General features: G+C 38.2%; 1 protein-coding gene across 2 annotated transcripts in view; it reads left to right on the top strand.

Annotated features, from left to right (window-relative positions):
- Positions 1 to 27,092, top strand: part of LOC5568309 (breast cancer anti-estrogen resistance protein 1) — a 451,449-nt gene that overhangs the window by 301,785 nt on the left and 122,572 nt on the right. For both annotated transcript variants that reach the window (XM_021841383.1, XM_021841384.1), the window contains exon 3: positions 8,477 to 8,737. In XM_021841383.1, coding sequence (XP_021697075.1) covers positions 8,477 to 8,737 — 261 coding nt within the window. The remainder of the gene's footprint in view (positions 1 to 8,476; positions 8,738 to 27,092) is intronic.

Below are 27,092 nucleotides of genomic sequence, written 5' to 3' on the forward strand. Positions count from 1 at the left end.
CGAGCTATCGCGGTGATTTTTTCCAAGTATTCGATCATCCTTTCAAAATCAGATTGAGATATAAGACCAAATTAGAGACCCTAAAATTTGATAATTGATGTTTCAAGATATTTGCAATTGATTGCTGCTATTCAAATAATACTTCTACGACGTAGATCCATTCGGAAGGTACAATGGACCACATTTGAAGTGGTTTCGGTGACTAAAAGTGCCCATTTCACCCTAAAATGCTCTTCTTAAAAAAAAAAGAATTTTGGTAACAGATTGCAACTAACGGAACATATATTTGCTGGTGTAGAATTATCTGGGTAATATGATGGAACACACTTTAATTACAGCCAATGACAAGAAGAGCCTGTTTTCCCCATTTCGCCCTAAAATTAGATTATTGAATATCCAATAGTATTTACTACTGAATGCGACTATTCTTCTTCTGTCGGGTGTGAGATCACTGCGTCCATTTTTTAGAACTATTGTGGGTGAAAATTGCGGCTATTCAAATTATACGTTTCTGACGTAGAATCATCTGGGGAATACAATGGACTACATTTAAACAAATCTTGGTAACTGCGAGGGTCCATTTTGCCCCATTTGCCCTTTTTTCTGGAATGCAAAACTGGGTCATATGATGGAACATACTTCATTTAGTGTCAATGACTGATTTTTCGATATTTGGGAGTGTTTACAACTGATTGCGGTTATTCAAATTATACTTATATCACATTACATCCAAAAAATGCAAATGAAAATAAGGAAATAAATAGAAATAGAGTGGATAGTTCACCTTGATACCACTGTTCTTTATTCCAGAAAAAAAAAGCATTTCTAAGACAAAATAGGTTTTTTTCAGTTACCGTGACTATTTGTAATGTGCGACATTGTATTCCCCAGATGATTCGACGCAGGTAAAGTATAATTTGAGTAGCCGGAATAATTCTTCTTCTTCTTCTTATTGGCATTAACGTACTCATTGGAACTAAGCGTGCTTCTCAGCTTAGTGTTCTCATGAGCACTTCTACAGTTATTAGCTGAGAGCTTTCCTTGCCAAAGTTGCCATTTCGCACTCGTATATCGTGTGGCAGGTACAATTATACTCTATGCCCAGGGAAGTCAAGGAAATTTACATTACGAAAAGATCCTGGACCGACCGGGATTCAAACCCAGACACCTTCAGCATGGCTTTGCTTTGTAGCCGAGGACTCTAACCCCTCGGCTAAGGAAGTCCCTAATTTTGCGGCACTCTAAAATACCGAAAAATCAAATTTTAGGAAAAATGGAGTTAAACAGGCGCTTATCAAATTACCCAGATTATTCAAAACTAGCAAAAATATATTTCGTTGAAAGCAATCAGTTACAAAATTACATTCTAGCGCAAAATGAGACGAAATTTGCATTTTTAGTGAACGAGACCAATTTATATTACAGTCACTCTAATCACAGTCTGGCGAATAGAAAATCTCAAGCACTAATATCGTGATAATCTCACTAAAGTCACTGGCGACTGAGCAAGAAGTTAAAACCTTCAAGTGACCTTTTTGCTTGAACAATGACAAAATAATATTTTCGCTTGATCAACCAATGAGTTTCTTAAAGTCACTCATTTTGTGGTGTGTGCTAACGTAAGAACTAAACGACACATACAAGACGCGACGCGAGACAAGACATAACACTTATCGTTCTTACAATCGTCAAAAAAGTTAAAAAATTTTACCTTTTGTCGACCGGTTTCGGGCGCGATGTAGCCCATCTACAGGACAATGTCCGACTGACTGCGATGATCTCGTACGTTGATCGTATACGTCCAAAACGAAGAGATGCTTCAATGTATTGTGATGTCTGCTATGTTGAAGAGGCACGACGTGATCGGAGGGTCGTCTTCATTCATCAATGGCTCTTCAGACTTATTGATGAACATGGACTCCCATGCATTTAGGTGCGAAACTTTCCTTACTGCTTTTATTAACTTCGCACCTTGCCAGTTTATGCTATGGTTACAATTTGATGCATGAACCGCTACGCTGGATTCATTTGTTCTATTGGAAACCACAGCATTCCTGTGTTCTCTTAATCTTATTTTTATCTTACGCCGGGTTTGTTCTATATAGACCGCAGAGCAGTCCTGGCATGGAATCTGGTAGATACCCGACTGATCGTCGGGTGGAACTTTGTCCTTCAGGTTGCATAGAAGGTCTCGAAGCGTGTTGTCACTTTTGTGTACAACTTGAATACCTTGTCGTTGCAATGATGTTTTAATGGGATTAGTTACTTTAGGGTAAAATGGCAGGCTGACTCTTCTCGTTTCTTCTTTTATCGGTTCTAATGTAGTAACATGTTGGCGTTGTTTTCTGAGTTTGTGTTTCTGGAAGATTTTATCCACAAACTTCCTTTCGTAACCATTCACCTCGGCAGCGTTGTAGATTCGAGCTCGCTCCTCCTCGAATTCTTCATTATCCATAGGCACATTGTAGAGTCGGTGTGCCATAGAATGGAAAGCCGCTTGTTTCTGGGCACCCGAATGGCTTGAATCGGATGTAATATACCGATCGGTGGAAGTGGGTTTTCGAAAAATTCCAAAACTCAGCGTGTTGTCATCCTTCCTGCTGATCATTAGATCGAGGAAGGGCAATTTCCCATCTTGCTCTTTCTCGACTGTAAACTTTATGGTTTCATGTTGTGAGTTTAGCATGGTTAATGTTTGATCAAGGTAGCGTTCTTTCACAGGGGCAAACACGTCATCTACATAACGCCACCACACTCGGGGGAAGAGTTTATGTTTTTGAGCTTTGTTCTCAAAATCACTCATAAACACATCTGCCAACAGAGGTGAAAGTTTGCTGCCCATGCTAAGGCCGAACGTTTGTCTGTAGAATTTTCCCCTGAAGGTGAAGAAATTTTGATTCATACAGACCTGCGCAACAGAGATGTAAGCCTCGATGTGATTAAGCGAAGTTTGTCTGTAGAATTTTCCCCTGAAGGTGAAGAAATTTTGATTCATACAGACCTGCACAACAGAGATGTAAGCCTCGATGTGATGGAACGAAGCAGAGCACCGCTTAGTTTAGTTATTTTGTCCTTCAATGCGAATTATTTCTTATTATTCTTTTATTTAAATATCTCTACGGGCACAATACTGCTCACCGATTCAAGCACTCTTTACCTGTTATGTTCGATTGGCTCCGATAGTTCTATCCGCCAGACTGTGAATAGTGCTACATTGAATTCCCCAGATGGTTCGACGCCGGAATATGATAATTTGAATAAACGCAATCAATTCTAAAAACTTTGCACGACGTTAAGTATAACTACGTTAGACATGAGGAAGTTAGGCATAAGTACGATAGGCATAATGGACGTTTGGCGTAATGGATGTTTGACATAATATACATTAAGTATAATGGTCGATAAGCATAATTTCCAAAATGAAAATTGAATTCGTTTATGTGAAAAGTGAGCTGACTTTGTTTTGGGAATTGTGAAGAGCTTCAAAGAACAAAAGTGTGTCCTTTGAAATGCGAGTGCCTTGAAGTCCCATAATTGTGAATCCTTTTGAGTTCAATTTCTAGGACAAAACTTGATTGAATGATTGGCATAAAAAGGCTGTAAATTGCCTTCATTAGCTTTGTGATAACTTCTACGACCAAAGAGCAAAGCCATGCTGAAGGTATTTTAGTTCGGTTAGAAGTCGATCCAAGATCCTTAGCCATGAAATATAATCGTGCTCACTTTAAATTAATCGTGCTCATGTATCGTGCACAAGTAAAAATGCAAAATGGCTACTTTGGCAAAGCAAACTTTTGGTTGATAGCTGTGGAAGAACACTAAGCTTAGAACTTGAGTTGGGGCGTAATGCCAATAATAATAACGACACTGTAACTGCTGCTCATGTTTCGAGTTGGGTTGTACACATATTATTGGCAAATTTTTCATCAGAGATTTTCCTTCTTTGAATTGAAGGCTGTTCTTTAAAGTTATACTTTGGACAAAATTTTTAGAGTTACTACTGCTAATGTGCATTATAAGTCACCCCTTTGACCGCCTCTTTCGATGCATCTCATCATAAGTAGGAATGCCGAAAAACAAATCTATGATCATCTATTGGCTATTTATAAAGTATTCTAAGAGCTTGACACATTGTTTCCCTTATTCTGGCATTAGCTTGCTATAAAAATATTGGCCCAAAGACACCCTTATGGACCAATGTCACCCTGCACGATGGTACTAATAAAAACATCTAAGATTTATCTTTTTTTAATCCACGCAATTATGTAGGGTAAGAGATTCATTAGTTGTGAGTGTTCCTATAGTTGTGGTAATGCCAATTTTACTGATGTTATTGCATCAACCACAAAACTGACACTGCCAATCGACTATTGGTTTGTATGTACACGGAATAGTTGAAAAGTGCGTTCAAATTGCTTTAAAACTGATGAAATATTACTAAAATTGCTAACACGTTTCTTACTTGTACCAATAGTTGCGGTAAAGTGTTCCTATAGCGGAGGATCCCATAAGAAAACAACAGATACCGCAACTATAGGAACACAAATTAAAAATCTACCGCAACTAAAGGAACAGTGTACCAATAGTGGAGGTATTAATTTTAACTGACATGCCGTGGGTTACGGCGATGAAATCATTTTTCTCATTAAGTCAATGGCCGTTATTTCCCGTTGCAACTCATTAAGATGTACATTAATTGCGTTTCTTGAATTAAGGCGATTCAATGAAATTCAATCGTGCTTAGTGCCTCGACTTTCGGTACATCTACCCTAAGAGAAATATAACAAAAACTGTCATATACTCGACAAAAAAATCTCTAGAAACAAATAACACTTGCACATCGCAAATTTTAATGGATACTAACAATAACACTGCGGAACACAATTTAGTCTCAAGCACCAAAATACCGCATTTTACTAAAATAAGGGTTGCTCAATCCATTGCCGTTTTCAAAAGTATCATAGCACGTCTAGTTTTAAGATATTGACTGTTTAAAATGAAAAATTTTACTATTTCAGCCAACTTACATGGAAGTTTGCCAGCTTGTGTGGCATAAATTGCTTTGCCACAAAATTCAAACTTCATGTGTATAACAATACTTATCAACAAGGTTTATAATACTTTCGATGCTCAAAAGTTGTTGATTTGCATGGTTTCGAAAAGTATTGTATTCTGCCATATAAGAGAAACGAAAAATTCTGTATGGAAACTGCAAGCATGTTGGAAAAATCGATGCAATCTCAATTTAATCGTGCAATTTCAACCAAATTATATCTGAAATGAAAATTATAATCATATTTTGCATGCTTGGTGGATTAGATCACAGAAACATTTGATGAACCATTTAATGTAAACATCAATTAAAACAGTATTTTATAAAACTTAGGCGACATGTAACTGAAAGTTGGGACGTACTGGAACATTTCTGAGAACGGCATTAGATATAACAACCCCAAATCTATTAGAGACACATAATTTGATCCTTACTCGCAAAAATGTAATTTTTGTTACGCTGTGAGGATTGAGCTGGACTTTAGAATGATAGCAATGACTTTGGCAACAATCTTCTTTCTTATCTTGCGATAATGGATTCATTGTCAAATTTTATAACACAGAAAATATTAAATTTTTAATCAACCAATTATCCCACCCAATTTGTAAATGAACCCGACCAATTTTCTATATAAGACGAGTTTTGAATTACCAACATGCAAGTTATTTTATGGCAAACGTCCATTATGCCTGATGTCTTTATGCCTAATGTCCATTATGCCGAACATACCTATTATCCCGGGACACTGTTATATGAAAAATTTAGATTCTCGCTCCAGTCCACTTTTGGATTACATTTAGATCCCATAATAATTATGCAAAATTTCAGCTCGATCGGTGAAACTATGTCTTAGCGCCAGCTGGTCAAAGTTTTTATTGGATTTACTCATTGGCGTAGATACGGGGGGGCTAGGGGGGGCTAGGGGGGTCTTAGACCCCCCTAGAAAAGTTCAGACACCCCCCCCCCTATAAAATTTTAACTCTCATGCTAAGTATACGCTTTACTTAAGGGATTTTTTCGATCAGAAGGGTCAAGCCCCCTCTAGATTTGAGTTCAAGTTACGCTAATGGATTTACTATGGGAAAACTTACTTTTGCAAAAAAAATTCGCCAGAGGTTGCCCATTGTCCTCTATAAAAGTTCTGAACACAGATCTCGATAGGAAAATAGAAATTTTGCCCTTTACGTACGTTAGTCAACGTCGCCTTGCCAATAGATTTTAATTGCATAACTTTTTTCACAAGTGTCAGATCGAGGTCTGTGTTCAGATTTTATTATAGAGGTCAATGGGCGATTGTGATCTTTCTTTGCAAAAGTTAATTTTGCCATAGTAAATCCCATACAAACTTTGAAAGGCTGGCAGTAATAGATAGTTTTACCGATCAAGCTGAAATTCTGCGCAGTTCTTATGGGACTTAAATGCTATCCAAAAAGGAAAGGATAAAAAAAACAAAATGTTGTCTCACACTAATACCTATGCCTAACGTCAATTTTTTGGGCAAAATGAGGTAAAACAGGCGCTTACAGTTATTGGCACTTAATGAAGTCTGGTCCAATATATTACCCAGGTTATTCTACACCAGTAAAAATACATTCAGTTAGCCGCAATCAGTTAAGACTGTTGCTCGTCCCATAAAAATAACATTTTTTATGACAAATAAGGGCAAAACGGGAAGTTCAACACGATTCCGGTGAATGCAACTGTCAACATTCGATTACTTGACTTTTTTTTTTCATTGGATATGAAAGTTTTTGAGTACCGCAATCAGCCGCATGAATCAGGTGCTGATATGCATACATTTTTCCCACTGTGCCATGCTTTAAATTCTTTCTGTTGTGTCCTACAAACATTCCGCGGATTCTTGAAAATGAAGGCTTGATAATTTGAATGTATGTCAAAATATGGTTAAAATTAAACTGACTGCAATCACTTCACCATTAATATGGTAATTTTCCAAAGTTCGCTTAGGCATTTAAAAAATGATCTCACTAAGGATTTGGTAATGATCTTATCAGACAAGGTTAAAATCAATGAAGAAGCCTGTTTAAAAGTTTACAAAAAGTCACAAATGAATCAACAGATGTCCTTGAAAGGTGCATGAAAGATCACGTCTGGAATACATGTAATAAATCTGCTATGGTCTTCTGGAGTTTGCTAAGCAGCTTGCTAAGGAACAACCCTACAGGATCTTGCCGGAATTCCACAAAGGTCATGCAGGTGAAATTCGTAGAAATACTCCAAAAATTCCGCCAGATATTCTCCATAGATTTTCCCAGTGATCCGGGGGATTTAAAATTTGAAAAATTTTCTTCAGGATTTCACTAGAAATCTTTTCTTGACATTGATTTCTTATTCGAGGATTGAAATATACACAACACGGCTCCCGGTGGGAAACCCTGTTTTAAACCTCAACTTACTTATTTTATTATTTTTGACCATTATTGCAACCTATTTGTTTAGTCGTTGATGTTCCTTTTCATCCAACTCCTACAACTTCAAATATAGGAAGAATGTAGGAACACTCTCTTCACGCCAAATTCAACCGACGATTTCCTAATTGACAATTCGTCTTTAATATGATTCGATCCAAACAGTCCCCCTTCGGCACTGACTTCACCACCCTATAATCAAACGAAAGTAACATGTTTATGCACGCGAAAAGGAGAAAAACGCCCACGAAAGACATTTTTTCATTTTATCTATTTGTCTAGGGCGACCTTGCACCAACCGACAGCGCACGTGGAAGGTATTATTTTATGAGCCCCAAAGGCAAAACCGACAGACAGAAGCAACACTCAACAGCACTGCTTATGCTTGGGGATGTTTGTTTATGGAGGTCCTTTTGGTCGTAAAAGGTATTTTTTCGTTCCGTTTATAGGGACATGTCAGCGAATCCTCCGAGCCTACGCCCTATAACTCGCCCAAGACTTGGGGACATTTTCTAGGTGGTGACAGTACACGGGAGACAGTCATATAAATTAGCCGGATTATGTTGATTCTGTTTGCCACCGAAAAGAGACGACTTCAAGATGCCCCTGGGCGATATTCGTGTCCCTTCGGGAAGCGAAATTTGATTACACGCACAATTTGAAGCGGGAATGTGAAACAGGCAATTACTTATCCACGAGATCTGGTCCTGTCGTCTGCTATGGCGAGGGAGATAAGCTGCTCTCATGGGCGTAACCATAGATAATCAAGGAGTGAGACAAAAAAATGAACGTTTCCGGGTGAAATACGTGAAAGAACTGTTGGGGATTTTCCCCGCATCCCTGATGGAAAACCCGGCTACGCTCATGGCTGCTCTTAATGGCATTTCTTGTTATGAACCAACAAAAAAATTCAAATTTTCCCAGTTCTACCGTTAACACGAAATAATCAATCACCTCACATCTCTGTTTTCTTTCTCTCCTCCCACCCCCACAGGGTATCTGTCCCGGGAACAGACTGAAAATCATCCAACCACATGATTCCGGCTGTTTCACCCTCTCGCCGGCTTCGTCCCCATGTCCCTCGATTGGGCCCTGTACCAATCTCAACAGTCCGGTCCCGAGCGACATCTACGAGAACACCACTACGGCATCGAGCATTTCGTCGGCCACGTCCATGCCGACTCCGGGATCCAAGCACCAAAAGTATCAGCAGCACCAGGGCAAGCGGAGATCCTGGCACATAAATCCCAACAAGGTAGGTTTTTTTTTCTTCTCAATCGTCCAGCGAGAGGACAATCACGCATTTCACCAAGGCCAAGTGGTCTAGATTTAAAAAATCTTGCCAGAAATTACGCATTCCAAACATTTTAAAAGTTTTGGTCATGACTGGTATTGTGGAACATGCTCTTGTGTTATATATCCCATTTTGGCAAAGTCATTATATATTGGTTCTCGTAAATCAAAATTTCTGTTTTTTATACATTTAGTAGCTCTCAACTTTTTCTAAAAACGATTTTTTTTTTATTTTCTTATGAGTTCTCAACTATCTTATTTTGTTGATGCATGTTTGACTTTGTTTTTCAACTTAACACATGTTTAGAAATCGGATCTATGCCAGCATTTACAGAAAACTGGACCTCTGTGCAAGGACGACATCGAAGAAGGGATGAAGATGGATTTTAATTATACATTAGGGGATTATGTCCGAGTCCTGCAGGGCAATTCGTTCCCAGCACCAGCAGTAGTGGGGAACTTTCTCCTTTGGTTCTTTGAGCGGGGGATTCTTCCAAGGATCAAACTCATCAGAGATTCCAGTCGTGTCACCCGTTTACTGCTGGGAGAAGCCAATGAGAAGTTTTATTCCTAGCTGTGAGTTATAACCTAACATTTCGGGAATGTTGGTATTTAACTTCCTTCCTTTGGTGGAATCGTCGTTATGTTACTGCGTATGGTGGAGAAGGCATAACTTTGGATCGATTCCGCCCTGGATTTGGAACTCGGATCGTTATTTCCAGCAGCTCAACAAGTTAATGTGACCGGAATAATGGGAGTGTCATTTTATGCCAAACTTTCTGTTTCGTTCCAGACTAGATTTATCGAATTTCCGTGGCCCAGCCAGGTTTTAAGTTTAATCATACTTGTATTGAAGCAGTTCAGTTTGAAATAGTTTTTTTTTGTGTTTCCAAACTCATAAGCAAGTGTACTTTCTTGTATCTCCAGAGCGGTACTGGGACATTGGGCCTATGTTCATTACGCCAAAGTAAGTTTTGTCAAATTATGTCGACCGTACCATCAACCCTCAAAGCCTCGGTACAGAACTTTTATGTCATAAACAAATAAATTTAATCAAGAGATTTGGCGGATGGTGCTATGCCACGTGCAAATGTTCTATGGAAATATATTTTTCAAATTGATTAAAGTGTCTTTTTTTACTTTTATTCGATTTGCTTGCGTACTTCGTGATGGCTTCAGCAATTGAATTCGTTTCGCGCGACTCGTTAATTAAAAAATTGAAGTTTCAATGTAGATTTTTCGAGCGGTAATTCATCATAAGAGGAGCGACGGATTTCAGAGGAGTTTCAAAAAAGGAATTTTGTGAGTTTGTTCTGATCAGAAGCGCATGATTACAATGCTAAATGTTAACTATTTGTCGGCCAAAACGTCTACCGAACGTATCCTACGGCACTACACTTTCCATCAGCATTCCACAACATCCCGTAATACCGATGAGAGGTCGTACAGTTCTCTGCATCTTTCTTAAGTAGGTGTTTAATCAATCATCCTTTCCCATTCCTCAGCTTTCACAAGGGCGTGACCCGGTCAGCTTTCGATTGTTGGAATATGCGTCAATCTTGTCTAAGAGTTAGAGGTTAATCCCAAATTTCTGACTTTGTACCACCTACGAATGTGTGCGAAATGCTTAACGTTAATGCTAATGCTAACAAATAAATTAAATCAAATGCGATTTTCACTGCGGTCGATGGGATGAGTTAGACTTACTGCGAGCTGGGAGGTCACTTCCGGTGGACCAGGAAACAAACATGGATGAAACTCAAAACTAGACATATGACTGCTCAAACTACATGAAATAACCTCAGCGTTGCTGTAAGAACATGTTTCTTGCTTGTATTGACACTTCGGCCAGATGACCGGTTTCTGAGGTCACTTTCGGTGAATTCGAAGACAAACATGAACAAAGTACAAAAAGAGGTGCGTGACTACTAGAACTTCATGAAATCATCGCAGTTTTGCATTGCTGTTTACTTTGCAACTCAGTTGTTAAATACACGGTTTGTACGAATTTTTAATCAATTTTCTGATGAAAGGCAGCTACATTTGTTGGATGTGAAAAATAAAATTATTGAAAAAAAGACCGGTAGATTTTTTCATATTTGTTTCATCGAACGAATCTATATCTAAAGTGTTGATACATGCGAGATAATTTTTGATCTCAGAATCCGGTCGTTACCTGGCTAACTTGGCGATAAGCCAATACGGACATGAAGCATATTCCAGCAACTACGATGAGGTTATTTCATGAAGTTTAAGGAACAACTATTTCCGGCTGAAAAACATGTCCAGACCTGAACTTCCGGTTTGAAAACTCCACTCGCAGGAAGTCTAACGATCCATCGATCATAGTGAAAACCGCATTTCATTGAACTTATTTGTTTCTAAGCGCCAGTCGATTCTAAAGAAAAGTTCTGTCCCGGGGCTTTGAGGGTTAAGCCGTTGAGTTAAAGCGAAGAAAGATTAGCCTACAATAAAAGAAGAAAAAATGTATGATTTCTGATGATTTCAATGGTAAGTTCAAAATCAAAAATTATTTTTATCAAATTGTTCCGCTAAGGTTTATGATGAAAATTGATTTTGTTTTGCTTTTGTTTACTCGAACAAACATAAACACAGTGAAGTGATAATTGTCTCCAGCATTCATGAGCTTTTTTGCCGCGAATAAATTCTTGTATGTACTATCCCCACATATTGTGTGAATTCCGAATAGTTCTTCGGATGAGAACCACTTATCACTGACGATTGCCACGTATATCACACACTTTTTTTTTTTTTTTTTTAATTTCTTCATTAGTATCATTCCAAACATTACATTCATTTCTTATATCTAGGTGTTCTGTGTTATTTGACAACACTATCATCCTAATTTGGTAAAACAAATTTAAGATTTAATTAACATTTTGTTAACAACATATTACATTTTATTTGCCGTAGCAGTTCAGTTTTTTTACAGGTGAGTTGATTTCACCTGCTTATAAGAGAAAGAAAAAAAAATGTTTTTAATATACTTAACCTAACTTAACCTAAACATATAACGCATTAATCGTGGCAATAGAAGATTGTAACGATTTTTGCCTGAAATTATTAATGATTGTATTTGACATTTGTTCCAATGTTTCAACATTGGATATTCTATGTAACTCATTGGTACTATACCAGGGAGGAAGTCTCAGAATCATTTTCAAAATTTTATTTTGAATTCTCTGCAGAGCTTTCTTCCTGGTATTACAACAGCTAGTCCATATTGGTACAGCATACAACATGGCTGGCCTGAAAATTTGTTTGAATATCAAAAGCTTGTTCTTAAGACAAAGTTTTGATTTTCTATTAATAAGGGGATAGAGACATTTTACATATTTGTTACATTTGGCTTGAATGCCCTCAATGTGATTTTTGAAAGTTAAATTCTTATCTAACATGAGCCCTAGATACTTAACTTCATCTGACCAATTTATTGGAACTCCTCTCATCGTGACAACATGTCTACTTGAAGGTTTCAAATAAAGAGCTTTTGGTTTATGTGGGAATATTATTAGTTGAGTTTTGGAAGCATTAGGAGAAATCTTCCATTTTTGCAAGTATGAAGAAAAAATATCCAAACTTTTTTGCAATCGACTACAGATGACACGCAGGCTACGTCCTTTGGCGGAGAGGCCTGTGTCATCCGCAAACAAAGATTTTTGACATCCCTGAGGTAGCTCAGGTAAGTCAGATGTGAAAATATTGTATAATATTGATCCCAAAATGCTGCCTTGAGGAACACCAGCTCTTACAGGAAGTCTTTCAGATCTGGAGTTCTGATAATTAACCTGAAGTGTACGATTTGACAGATAACTTTGAATTATTCTAACAATGTATGTTGGAAAATTAAAGTTTTTTAATTTTACAATCAAACCTTCATGCCAAACACTGTCGAATGCTTTTTCTATGTCTAGAAGAGCAAGACCAGTAGAATAGCCTTCAGATTTGTTGGAACGGATCAAATTTGTTACACGTAAAAGTTGATGAGTGGTCGAATGTCCATGGCGGAATCCGAACTGTTCAATGGCAAAAATTGAATTTTCGTTGATGTGGGCCATCATTCTGTTCAAAATAACCTTTTCAAAAAGTTTACTGATGGAGGAAAGCAAACTGATTGGACGATAGCTAGAAGCTTCTGCAGGATTTTTGTCTGGTTTTAAAATTGGAACAACCTTAGCATTTTTCCATTTGTCAGGAAAATATGCTAATTGAAAACATTTGTTAAATATATCAACTAAAAATGATAAGCTACTTTCTGGAAGTTTCTTGATGAGGATGTAGAAAATTCCATCATCGCCAGGAGCTTTCATGTTTTTGAATTTTTTAATAATAGTTCTCACTTCTTCCAAATCAGTCTCCCAGGCATTTTCGAAAACGTTCTCTTGATTGAGAATATTTTCGAACTCCTGAGTAACTTCATTTTCAATTGGACTAGATATATCACACACTGTGTAATGCTACGTTCAGACTAGTGCTGATATAAACCAATGCACAAGTTCACGAATTTGACGTTTGAGCGGTGCCAAATTCATTCGTTTCCATGGCCACATTAATAACACGGCACTGCTAAAACGTCAAATAATGAACTCGTGCATTGATCCATAACGTAATATGGACCGATGCACGAATTCACTAATTTGACGTTTGAGCGGTGCCGAATTCATTCGTTGTCATGGTCACGTAAACAACACGGCACCGCTCAAACGTCAAATAGTGAACTCGTGCATTGGTCCATAGGCTAACTTGATCAAATATACAAGTAAATCATCATGAATTATCGATGTAGTTGCATTTTATTAAAACATATGAAGCACTCAGTTCGCTCTGGCTGAACAAAAATTGAATAATATGGTTCTTGGTTCGGTATTGTTGGATGTAGTTCGTAGTTTTCAACAACACAAGTATAATTGGAGACAAATGATGTTTATCATCACCATGCATGTTGGAATCCATGTCACAAGTATTTATGTACTATGATTAGGAAGGATTCGTTTGCATTGAATCAAGGTCCTCACGTGTTCTTTCATAGATTTTAATGATCGAAGAAAACCATGAATTTGCTCTGCCAAAGCGCAACAAGTTGCTCCCATTTGATGCACTTTTGCTGATCAAGTTCACCAGTTCAATGCGTGAAGTGCTCACCAGGAATGACCATCATTTCAGCTGTACATTAACCTGCTGATGTTTATGCAATATAAAAATAATCACATAATCAAAAGAGTCGTTTGATTTCCATTACCATCGGATAGAACAACAGAAAAAAAGTTTCTTCGGGATTCGAACTCGTGCCTTATTAGTGGTAATCTAGTGAGCTACCACTTGGTCATCTTCACTTCATTAATGAATGGTGATAAACTAGAAACAAGTTATGTGCACTCTGTCTGACGGGGTTTGATGGCAATAATGCAATTATCAGAACAACTTAAGCGCACCAAGTCCACCTCAATTGTTCACACAGTATCAGATTAAATTAATTCGTTATTTCATTACGGCTTCAAAATGTGAATTTCAGATGAACAGTACTTTGTGCGGTTTGGTTGGATAAAATTTCAAAGAAAATAGATCAACGCCACCGAAACAATATTAAATTGTAATAAGTCAATTGCTGCCAAATCTTACTGGCCTCTGTTTCTATGAGTTGCTTGGAATGGATAAATTGTAAGAAAATTGAATTGAATTGAAAAAAATTGAAATATCTAGTTTTATGTCTGAAAAATAAATTCCCTCTGATGACGTGCGTTGGTTTATGGTTCTCTCTGGCTGAACTAAATTTCAGTTTACGTGTCCTTCCAAAGAAAATTTGTGATCTAAGATTACGAGGGACTGTTCAAATTACTTGATATTTTTATGGTAGAAAGGTTTGGATTATTTGAGTCCTCTGGTGTAAAAAACTCAATTTGGGAAAAAATGACACTTGGTGCGGTTTGGCAGAACCCCGACCACATCATACTAAAAATTAGACTCAAACTTTTGCACGATGAAATATTTCAGAATTTAAGCAAATGCTTTGCTATAAAGAATATAATATTATGGTTCTAATGCCGCATTAAGTAGAAATACTGAGAAATTTAGCCATGTTTTGTCAGTGCGTTTATTTTTTTTTAACATGCTACAACTCACAACTTTGAGCTAAAAATTCGTAAATGAAATTCAAAAAATGTTCCTAAACAAAATTTAAAAAATGTTTTGTCAAAATACGAAGATTACCTCATTAGACTGATGCAAATTTTGAAGTTTCTGCTCCCATATGCTTAAACAATGTCAATTATGATAAAAATCATTCTCCCAAAATTTGAAGTGATTTGGAAGAAATTTGGTTGTGCACACGCCATTTGAAGTTTATATGTAAATTACTATGGAAAAGGCAAACCTTTTGTGTTCAGTCCTCTAACTGCTTGTAATAATAATCAATAGAAAAGTGAACACACTCTTCTCATGTGAATTCTTCCCAGCTACAACTTTGCCGAAGACCACATTTTGATTGAACGTAAGGATAATTTGTAATTATTGATAACGGTGGTAGGTCATTTGGTATAAAGTCGTTTGGCATAAAGCCGTTTGGCATAAAGTCGTTTGGCATAATGGTCATTTGGCATAAAGTCGTTTGGCATAACGGTCGTTTGGCATAATGGTCGTTTGGCATAATAGTCGTTTGGCATAATGAGTCTGAAACCAAGAATTTCTTAAGAACATTCGTTTTTACGTTTCTATTGAATCTTTCTGATGACATCAGGCTTGTTGTGGAGTCAATTGGTCGGTGTTCAGACAGACTGAACCAAGTGTTTTTAATAGTTTCAGGAAAACGTACCGTAGACATTCGAAATATTAAAATATTTCTATTGTTTGCTGTTAAAATGAAACTTATCTATTTGATGATACATCTGCATCAAAAAAGCATCGGAGAATTAAAAATCGATGGAGTTCTTCACGTATCTTTAGAGCACGAAACTATGATCTAGTCTGGTCTGTCTGAACACCGACCAATTGATACAAAATGTCACTTTATTCTACAATCATATGCTCTTGAATAAACTAAAGCATATCAGGAAAGTTATTGCCAAAATTATTGTATTATTTATGCAGAAATTACCCTTCTTTCGAATATTGATTCTTTTTTTGAGTTCCGCTATTGGAATAAATTTTTGCACTGAAGATTTTTATACATTTAGCACAGCTATAAAGAAGGGTATTTCGAACATCGGATGTTTTTTTTTTAAATATGATGTAACCATAATCATAGGCATAAAAACTGTTGATTTGAAATTTAAACAAATTTCACATTCTTTTATACATAGGCTGTTCTTTGAAGCATTATTTTTTAGATTTTTTTTTGTTTCCAACTGACAAAAGGGTGGCAATCGATAACATTGATATGCTCATGTTATCAGCGAAAAGAGAAATCGATCACTGCCAGTTCCCCGAATGTCGTTTCCCCGAACGCCAGTTCCTCGAATATCCCGTTTCCCAGAACAGTCTACTTCCCCGAAAAGTTTGTGGCACTTATACTTGTCGTAACTTTAAACATTTCAGGGTGGTGAACGAACTGGTCATCTGATATGCACCATTCTTTATTTAATTGGCGGTTCTTTTGAGTTTAACCGTCATCAGCATTTTTGCCAACATGTATATAGCCGAGAATGGCAGAATAACTCCTTCTTTTGATTGCTTATCGTTCTTGCACGTTCACCATCCAGCCACTAAAGACTATTATAGCACCTATTTGAAATGCACCACTTTTCGGGGAAGCGAATCATTCTGAGAAATGGTATTCGTGGAAAAGTAGCAGCTTTGATTTTGAACGCAATTTTTATGTCTTTTCGTTTTATTATGCCGCAATAATTTTTGGCGTCCAATCTTCTATTGGTTTAATCATAAATTTTGCCTTCTTTTATAAATAGGCTGTTCTTTATAATTATACTGTTTTAAATTTAATTATTTAGTAAAGCTAAATGTTAACCATTTTTATATTTCGCTATTTTATCAATTCTTGCAAGATGTGCTGTTATAATACTAATTAATTTAGAGCCTGCCAATAGTCAATATAAATTTGTTTTTTTTTTGCAAAATACAAGATCTCCTTTCGAGATATGCTGGAAAAATATTATTTCAATCACAAATTTTCCCTCCTTTCGATAATAGACAGTGTTTTTGATGTACACTTTCAAAATTAAAATTTATATTGAATCGTTCAAAAGTTTTGCCACAAATATTTTCCTTCAGAAATGTGTTGTTCATTTGAATTATGTTGTGAAAAGATGTTTTGCTTTAGAGCCTTAAACATTTTAATCAAAACATAATCTGCTCTCGTATATAGGCTATTTTTGCATTATGCTGCAATAATAGATCTTTGAATAAGAGTTTTTAATATTTTGCAAATACATTTTCCATTCTTTTTCCAAGTAATTATGATCAAGTGTTATGTCCAAACTGGGACAGAGCTTGAACTGCAGTAAAATATTCTATGAGCGTTCTCTTTATTCATAACTGCGAACTTTCTTTGCCAATTAACTATTGTCAAATATGTACATCGCAACAAGCTCAACGATACTCTATATTCTGGGATGTGGAGAAAATTATTATTCTTAAAAGATCTTCCACCAGACCCGTCACGCGTTTTATTTAGTTATGCTCTTTAACGTCACAATTTTTGACATTCATACAGGGGATAGGCAAAATGATTGAGATAGGCAAAATTTTGCCCAAATTCAAATGCTTATAACTTTATGAAAAATGGATTATATTGGATGCATCTGGAAGCAGTCAACGGCAAATTTGATCCAGTTATAGGAACTTCCTTGGCCATGCATATTGGCCACTGGACACCGGAGATGTTCCGGATTTTCTGAGGTCATGTCCAAATGTCATTTTTTCTGTCGCTTGTATTTTTGTACGGTGTAAAGTTAGATAGATGTTTGCAATTTTCCTAGAAACTAGAACTAATAGGAAGTTGAATGCCACCGGACGCATTAAGATTGGTTGGAAATCTTCAGAAATATGACCATTTCCGTAAAACTGGTTCCGGAAAGCATGGTCAGTCATGTTTGTATTTCCAATCATGTAAATATTATCCGGAGCTATATCCAAGCGGACACCAACCTTAAAAATGAGGTTTCCTGCAGCGTATTCAGAACCATTAGATGCACAGACCACTCTATAGAAGGTTCCAGGTACCCTGGGGGTAGTGGTCAATTAGGAACATATCCGGAACCATATCAATATGGGCATCAAACTTCATGATTTTCAAAGGTTATGCTTTCCGAAGCATTTCCAGCACCACCGGCTGCCATGACCACTTTATAGTAGATTCCAGGTGCCCCGGTGGATGTGTCCAATTCGGAACATGTCCGTTCATCTGTTTAGAATCACATTCTACCATAAACAGTAAGATCCATGTGACTTGGAAAATGGCGAGCATTTTTAGAACCACAAGATGTAATAACCCCTCTATAGTAGATTCCAGGGGCTCCTAGAGATGTGGCCAATTCGAAACATGACCTCATCCCCCAGGGCCCATGGAACCTACAATACAGTGGTCATATAAATAAGTTGCACTGTAAATACTTCTATTAGCATCACCTTCAAAAATCTTGATGTTTTTACCCATATTGATGTGTTTTCGGGCATGTTTTGAATTGGACAAATCCCCGGGGCACCTGGAATCTACTATAAAGTGGTCATGGCAGCCGGTGGTGCTGGAAATGCTTCGGAAAGCATAACCTTTGAAAATCATGAAGTTTGATGCCCATATTGATATGGTTCCAGATATGTTCCTAATTGACCACTTCCCCCAGGGCACCTGGAACCTTCTATAGAGTGGCCTGTGCATCTAATGGTTCTGAATACACTGCAGGAAACATCATTTTTAAGGTTGGTGTCCGCTTGGATATAGCTCCGGATAATATTTACATGATTGGAAATACAAACATGACTGACCATGCTTTCCGGAACCAGTTTTACGGAAATGGTCATATTTCTGAAGATTTCCAACCAATCTTAATGCGTCCGGTGGCATTCAACTTCCTATTAGTTCTAGTTTCTAGGAAAATTGCAAACATCTATCTAACTTTACACCGTACAAAAATACAAGCGACAGACAAAATGACATTTGGACATGACCTCAGAAAATCCGGAACATCTCCGGTGTCCAGTGGCCAATATGCATGGCCAAGGAAGTTCCTATAACTGGATCAAATTTGCCGTCGACTGCTTCCAGATGCATCCAATTTAATCCATTTTTCATAAAGTTATATGCATTTGAATTTGGGCAAAATTTTGCCTATCTCAATCATTTTGCCTATCCCCTGTAGCTTGGATTATCTCCGAACAACCCCTACGCTTATTGAGAACCTACGAAAATTTTTTGCTTTGGGCTCAGTGGAGCTGATCTCGGTAAAAGCTTCGAAAATGCCGATATTCATTCTAAGTCAATCATTATGCCAAACGGCCATTATGCCAAACAACCATTATGCCAAATGACTTTATGCCAAACGGCTTTATGCCAAACGACCTTATGTCAAACGACTTTATGCCAAACGGGGTACAATAATTGATAACAAAGTCTTAATTACGCTGAAATTTTCATTCAATTACTTTCAGAGCAACACTGCTTTTTTGCTGTAGAACATAGTAGCCTGGATTACTTTGATCTATTCTACCCGCCAGGAGCACCACTGTTGCCTGCAGTTGGTTAAGCATGCATAATGCAAACCCACTTTATGATTATGAATAGCAATTTATCCTGACGTCCAATCGAAATGTGGTCTTCGGCAAAGTTGTAGCTGCAAGGATTTCACATGAGTAGAGTTCGTTCACTTATTCATGAAATATTATGACGACGAGATAGAGGGCTGAACACAAAGGTTAGAGTTTTCCATAGTAATCTCCATAGAAACTTCAAATGGCGTGTGCACAGTCAAATTTCTTCCGAATCACTTCAAACTTTGGGAGGATGCTATTTACCATAATAAAAATCGTTTAAGCATAGGGGAGCAAAAATTTTAAAATTTGTATCACTCTATTACCTCATTGTTTTTGGGGTGTCCGGCCATTTGGCCGAATGCCATTTGACCGAATTACGAACAAAAAATAATCTAATTTCTTCAACGCTAACGTTAGGATTCATAAGTGTGGTCCAATAACTGATCAGCTAATTCATTTGTTGTTTTATATAATGTGGTGAAACGTTATGTTTGTTGTTGTATAAGTGTTTCAAAGAGAATGATCCGTTAATTCAGGACGAAGTTGTGAACTAAACCCTTTGCGTCAAGACTCTAAGCTGATGGTTGGTTCGTCTCTGGGTTACCAATGGTGTGCTAGGGTTCAAAGTGTTTCTTAATGATTGCATCAGAAAATTTTCCTTTTTTTAACATTTGCTGTTCTTTCGAGTTATACTGGTTTCATATCTATTGACAATAATTCAGTTTATATTTTATTTCAGAATTCTACCTTCTTTAAATCATCGGCTGTTCTTTGTATTTGTACTGATATAACGTTTATTTGCATTACACTTGCTTGAATTTTCATAGTAGATTTTTCCCTCTCTTGATCACAGGCTGTTCTTTCAAGAGAAAAGTATTTTTCATAGTTATAAGAATTCTTACGTCAAAAAAACTAACTGTGAAACTAGAACTATGAAATAATTTACTAAGTACGATTCGAGGTATCGAAGCAAACCGTTTTAGTTACTGTTAAATGCTGACTACAAACGCAACGCAAACACCTTTACTGACAGCTATTACCACTAGCAGATAAGTGAATATTTGCTAACATTTAGAATGCCCTTCTAAACAAGTTAAAAGCTAATTATTCATATATCAGTGATGATCTATCCTTCTTTAAGAATAAACTGTTCTTTGAAATTTAGTTTTGAAATTCATTCCAAATGCATGCTAATTGTTGTTCACTTATGTTTCCAATTTCGCCCAAATGACATTCGGCCAAATGACTCTTTCGGCCAAATGGCGTTCGGACAAACGGCATTCAGCCAAATAATCGGGAACCTGTTTTTCGAATGAGCCATAGAGAGTTTCAATTAGACGTGTAGTCACAGAGATGTAGACGAAATACTTTTGTATGTTTTTAGGGGGTAAACCCAAACTTTTTCAGAAAGTGTATATCGAATGGGGGGCCCAGATAGCCGTAGCGGTAAACGCGCAGCTATTCAGCAAGACCAAGCTGAGGGTCGTGGGTTCGAATCCCACCGGTCGAGGATCTTTTCGGGTTGGAAATTTTCTCGACTTCCCAGGGCATAGAGTATCTTCGTACCTGCCACACGATATACACATGCAAAAATGGTCATTGGCATAGAAAGCTCTCAGTTAATAACTGTGGAAGTGCTCATAAGAACACTAAGCTGAGAAGCAGGCTCTGTCCCAGTGGGGACGTAACGCCAGAAAAGAAGAAGAAGATATCGAATGTATCATTATAAACAATATTGGACGCAACACGATGTGAAAATTTCGAATTTCTATCGCAGCTGTATGTATCTTAGTACTTTTTCGACGAGGATAAGTAACCTGATAACAGAAACTGACAGTTTGATTTTTTTCTACATTTTTCCATACTAAATTTATGATTTGCAAGTTTGAAAGATAAATCCGTCCCGTACAAAATTTAAGGAAAGTGTTTCGCCTATTAAATATTTTTTAACCATCCAATGATAAAATTATAAAACAAATTATTCGAGATACATAGATTTTGACACAGTGAGGGATTTCGCTTCCATTGCAAGCATAATTGAAAATTTAAATTTGTTAATTTGCAGCATATTCGAGATATCGAGTTCTATCTGTTACATTATAGTTTGTTTGATTTTGGCAACACGTTAAAAAATTGCATGATGCCAACAGTACAGATTAAAGGTACAAAAAATATTTAATGGCTTTTCAATTCAAATCAAAGCCTGCAATTTAGACAACTACTTTATTTTTTCAACTTATTTCAGATGTTACGTCCCTACTAAAGCAGAGCTTGCTTCTCAGCTTAGTGTTCGATGGGTATTTCCTGGGAGGGAGGCACCGATACTACAGTGTAGTATTACTACACACGAAATATGACACAAAGTTGTTTCAAACTGCAAGAAAACTCCAACTTGCCAACAACAATCAAGGCAGACTTGATGAAAATCGCTACACGGGAAAAAATTCTGTGGTAAAAATAACAATTTTAGCTGACTACGCCCATTCTTAAAACTACCATGGAAATTCAGACCAATTTACTATGTTTACGGTACACCCCACCGCATTACTGGTACATTTGACAGAAGTAATTTACAACAATCTGATTCCAACTACAGACATGGTAAAATCAAGCGCATTTCTGGTCTGCTGAAAATTGCCGGTGCGAGCGCTTAAGTTAACCCCCTAAAATGGTAGCTTTTACCGCACCATTTTTTTGCGTGTAGCTTTCTTTTGTTGTGAACCTTCGATCTTTCTGGACAAACATGGAAAAAGAGTCAAAGTTTTCTATGCAGTCAATTTTCGTTTTTATTGGAAAAAGTAAAATTATGAGTATTTGAATACTTTATATTCAAACAGAATAAAAGTTGCTATCGTGACATCACTTTTGAATCAGCATGAATAGCTTTTCAATCGATTTTTTATCACATTTGATAAAATGCAAAAATATGTTTTGATGAATTACGCGCTTTTATCATGTTTGTCCATTGTTTAAGATCTGGGCTCACAGTGACAGTTCGTGACAGAAGAATCTCGGCTCACCTTGACGTACATAAATTTCGTATCGGTTTCTCCCTCCCAGGGTATTTCCACTATTTAAACTTAGAGCTGTTTGGTAATAGATAGCCTGCTTGTATGGGGAAAGGCATCTAACTTCAAATTTCTCGTAAATGAAAGCAATAATCGAAAACATATTTAGTAGGCGTGATCTTCATTAGCATTAGGTGCAACCGGTACCAATTCTTTTTCGAAAATAGTTCACAATTTTGGGAAATAAATTGTTAGATGAATTTCGCCACACAAACGATTTTCGTGTTACCTTTTAGCGATTTTTCGTGCATAGACACTAGCGCAAGTGCGTTACTATGTGGTGAGCAGCGAATCAGGGCATGAACTCTTCATATTTTTGCAGTTCATTTAGGTATATCTATATGACTACAATCCGCAAAGAGCAGATATGAAGACATGCAAATCCGATCTCGTCATCGGGGGCATCAGGTGCTTCGTTCGCTGGTGTTTGTCTTTCATCTTATGTCATTGCAGCAACGAAGCAACCCACGACAACCGCCAAAGCCAGACAGATGGTTTATTCTCGCCTGCTGGGTCGCGAACGACGAATCGATTGATAGGAATCATCGATTCCGCTGCGGAAATACCCCAGCCACAGCCCCAGTCCCCCCCCCCCCCGTCAAGAACGTCATCTGCCTACTACACTTGAATATACAGTCGATGACAAAAGTTAGTAACAAAAGAATGTTTTCCAAAACAAAATGCAGAGGTTATGGATTTGTATCTCGACTTCTATTGATCCGAATTAAGTAATGAAATGATGAAACACACATGACCTGGAATTTTACCTATAGATGAGACCAATCCAGAATGAGAGTAGTCAAAAGAAACTATTTATATTAAATGAAATATACTTTATGGATATGGACTCCCAAACTAGGACATTTTGTATGAATAAACAGCATTTGATTACTAACTTTTGTCACCGAGTGTACCAATAGCAATAAAACTTTAGACACATAGGGCAAACGCTCCCTTAGTGGAGGTAGCTCCAATAGTGGAGGTAGTGTGTTTTGACATGTTTCGCACTAATTTATGGCTATGTGATATTTTTCTATGATGCACGATGCGAAAATGATATAAGTTATCGAAAAATATTCATGAAATTTAACCGTTAAAGTATTTAAAACAATTATTTTGCTTAACATTTTTGCTCCTTTGCACCTATAGTGGTGCATCAGTACCCATAGTGGAGGGTCCCATAAGAAATCAATGGATTGCGCCACTAAAGGAACCATTCTTAAAACATACCTCCACTAAAGGAACAGTGTTCCTATTATTGGTGCAAGGCTTTTTACAGGGAAATTTTAAATGAATCGTGATTTTTATACATTTGAATGATAGAAGGATTTGAAATCTATCGACTGATACGTTAAAATCATACATTTGATGATTTTAACACTGCGTTTTAGCAGTTTTCCCTTAGGTGCACCACTAATGGTACATTTGCCCTATGTGTTCGTTGCCCGGGACGAAGGCTCTTATCTTGTGGTTCCATTTGACGGGTGTGGGAGTATCACCGTCAGGCAGGATGTATGCCATTGACTGCAGCAGCGGTACGCTTCTCTTTTACGATCCCAGGAGTGCGAAATCATGGCCACACTCGACATAACCACATTCAGACAGACAACGACTCGTCGTCGGGTCAATTCATATGGAATAATAGAGTGGTTCAAAAAATCGTTTTTGCTCCACACCGCTCATTCGATCCTAGATCAAATTCTGAGTGTCCTCCCAAAATTTGAGCTCATTTGGATGAAAACTGAGACTGCACAAGCCCTTTAAAGTTTATATGGGAATTACTATGAGAAAAGCAACCAATTCACTCAATCGGTCATACTGTTTGCCCATGTGCTCTTGGGGATTAGAACTACGTTGATACTGTGAGATACAATAGTCAGCTACAAATTTGGCGAAGACCGTTTTTAAATCGGACGCCCCAGTAATTAATTATTGATTTTTGAATGAGTTGAAAAACTTTATCTATAATTATTGGGCTGTTCTGCGGACATCACTGCATATGTGCAGTAAAACATAGTAGCCATGATTTGTGCGTGCTATCTTTCGCGCCAGGTGCAGCAATGTTGCCTGTTCAGAAGTTAAATGAGCACTGCTGAAGAATTTGTGACTGTATATAAATCAATAACTAATTACTGAGGCGTCCGATTTGAAAACGGTCTTCAGTAAAGTTGTAGCTGACGAATGTATCTCACAGTATCAATGTAGCTCTAATCCCTAAGAGCACATGGGTAATAACTATGACCGATTGAATGAATTGCTTGCTATTCCCATAGTAATTCCCATATAAACTTCAAAGGACTTGTGCAGTCTCAGTTTTCACCCAAATGAGTTCAAATTTTGGGAGGACACTCAGAATTTGATTTAGAATCGAATGAGCGGTGTGGAGCAAAAACGATTTTTTGAACCACTCTAATGGAATAATCGTAAAAGACAATCTGTTGTGGTTCTGTAAAAGCCATAATATCGACCCACACCTCACCCGAGGAGCGCATTGCCTCCGGATATGGCAGAACAGTGGGGGGACAGGACCCTCACACAGGACGATATAAATTTGCATAATATTTTTGCAACGTCGTCGTCGTCGTCGTCGTCGTCGTCATCGTTGCTGGTAGCAAGGGAACGGCGGTAAGGATTGCAAAGAACAAAACTAACCGAGGGAGGGCAGGAGGGCGGCTTGCAAATTGAAATTTATGAGCTCTATTATGCCCATCTCCGATGGGATTATGGATTTGACTCAATGACGGAAGGTAATTTAGCAGATGGGACGAAGAAAACGAAATGGAAATGGACAGGGATTTGCTATAGTGAGCTAAGGTTTCAATGTAACTTTTGCTGCCACTAAACGCCAAAAGCAAAATGGTCATTTTCATTTATTTAGTTAACATCTATATAGATAACACTGAATCAACAATTTCACGTCACAATACTCGGTTCGTAGCCACATCTCATCATCCTCGGTTCTGCCCCATGCTCGCCAAATCGATGCACACTTGAACCACCAACCTAACTCGCTGCGCTCCACGCCTTCTTGTATCAACCGCATCTGAAGCTAACAACTTCTTTACAGAATTGTTGTCCGGCATGCTTGCAACATGCCCTATCCATCGTATCCTTCCAGCTTTGGCCACCTTTTGGATACTGGGTTCGCCGTAGAGTTGGGCGAGCTCGTGGTTCACCCTTCGCCGCCGTAGAGGACTACCGGCCGTATGAGCGTATTGTACATGGTACAATTGGTTTCGGTGTGAATCTGTTTTGACCGCAGCTTCTTATGGAGGCCATAGTAGGGGAACGTATCCTCGTTTATCGTAATACCGCTACCTAAGCGAGCACTGTAGCGCTCGGCCCAACCAGCTAGCATGTACTTTGGCTTGGTCGCCTTCACCACCAGTCCATCTTTTGCTGCCTCGCGTTTCAGGCGGGTGCACAGGTCTGCCACCTTTTCAAAGGTTCGGCCGACAATGTCCATATCATCCGCGAAGCAAACAAATTGACTGGATCTCGTAAAAAATCGTACCCCGGCTGTTAAGCCCGGCTCTCCGCATAACACCTTCTAGCGCAATATTGAACAACAGGCACGAAAATCCATCACCTCGTCGTAGTCCCCAGTGGGATCCAAACGAACTGGAGTGTTCGCCTGAAACCTTCACACAATTTTGCACACCTTCCATCGTCGCTCTTGTCAGTTTCGTGAGCTTCCCGGGGAAGCTGTTCTCGTCCATGATTTTCCATAGCTCTACGCGGTCGATACTGTCGTATGCCGCCTTGAAATCGATGAGAAGGTGATGCGTTGGGACCTGGTATTCACGACATTTTTGGAGGATTTGCCGTACAGTAAAAATCTGGTCCGTTGTCGATGCGGGATGCGTTGAGCTTCTGATAGAACTTACGCGTTTCTTGAGACCAGCACAGCTGTTCCATCTCCTCCAGGCGGCGTTTTTTCTCCCGAAAGAGGCGGGTCTGCTGTTGCCGTTTCCGTTTATAACGTTCCGCGCTGCATTCTTCTCCTCCAAAACCTCCTGGCACTCCTCGTCGAACCAATTGTTCCGTCGACTCCGTCCCATGTACCCGACGTTGCTCTCAGCTGCATCGTTGATGGCTGCTTTTACTGTTCTCCAGCAGTCCTCAAGAGGGGCTTCGTCCAGCTCACCCTCTTCCGGTAATGCAGCCTCGAGGTGCTGCGCGTATGCCGCTGCGACATCCGGTTGCTTGAGCCGCTCTAGGTCATACCGGGGCGGCCGTCGGTACCGTACGTTGTTAACAACGGAGAGTTTTGGGCGCAGTTTACCAGTTTACGATAGGTCCTGACGTCGATAATGTCGGAGAAGTGCCGTCCATCAATCAAAACGGTCGATTTGCGATTCTGTCTACTGTGTTAATCTCCAGGTGAATCGGTATGGAAGGCTGTGCTGGAAGTAGGTGCTACGAATGGTCATTTTCTTGAAGACGGTAAAATCAATTAGTCGTAAGCCGTAAATTGTTGTAAGTTGTAACGATGTAAATTGTTAGGCATGATAGATTTGAAGTGGTAAA

Source organism: Aedes aegypti, chromosome 2, assembly GCF_002204515.2.
Source record: "Aedes aegypti strain LVP_AGWG chromosome 2, AaegL5.0 Primary Assembly, whole genome shotgun sequence".
In the NCBI taxonomy this organism is placed as follows: domain Eukaryota; kingdom Metazoa; phylum Arthropoda; class Insecta; order Diptera; family Culicidae; genus Aedes; species Aedes aegypti.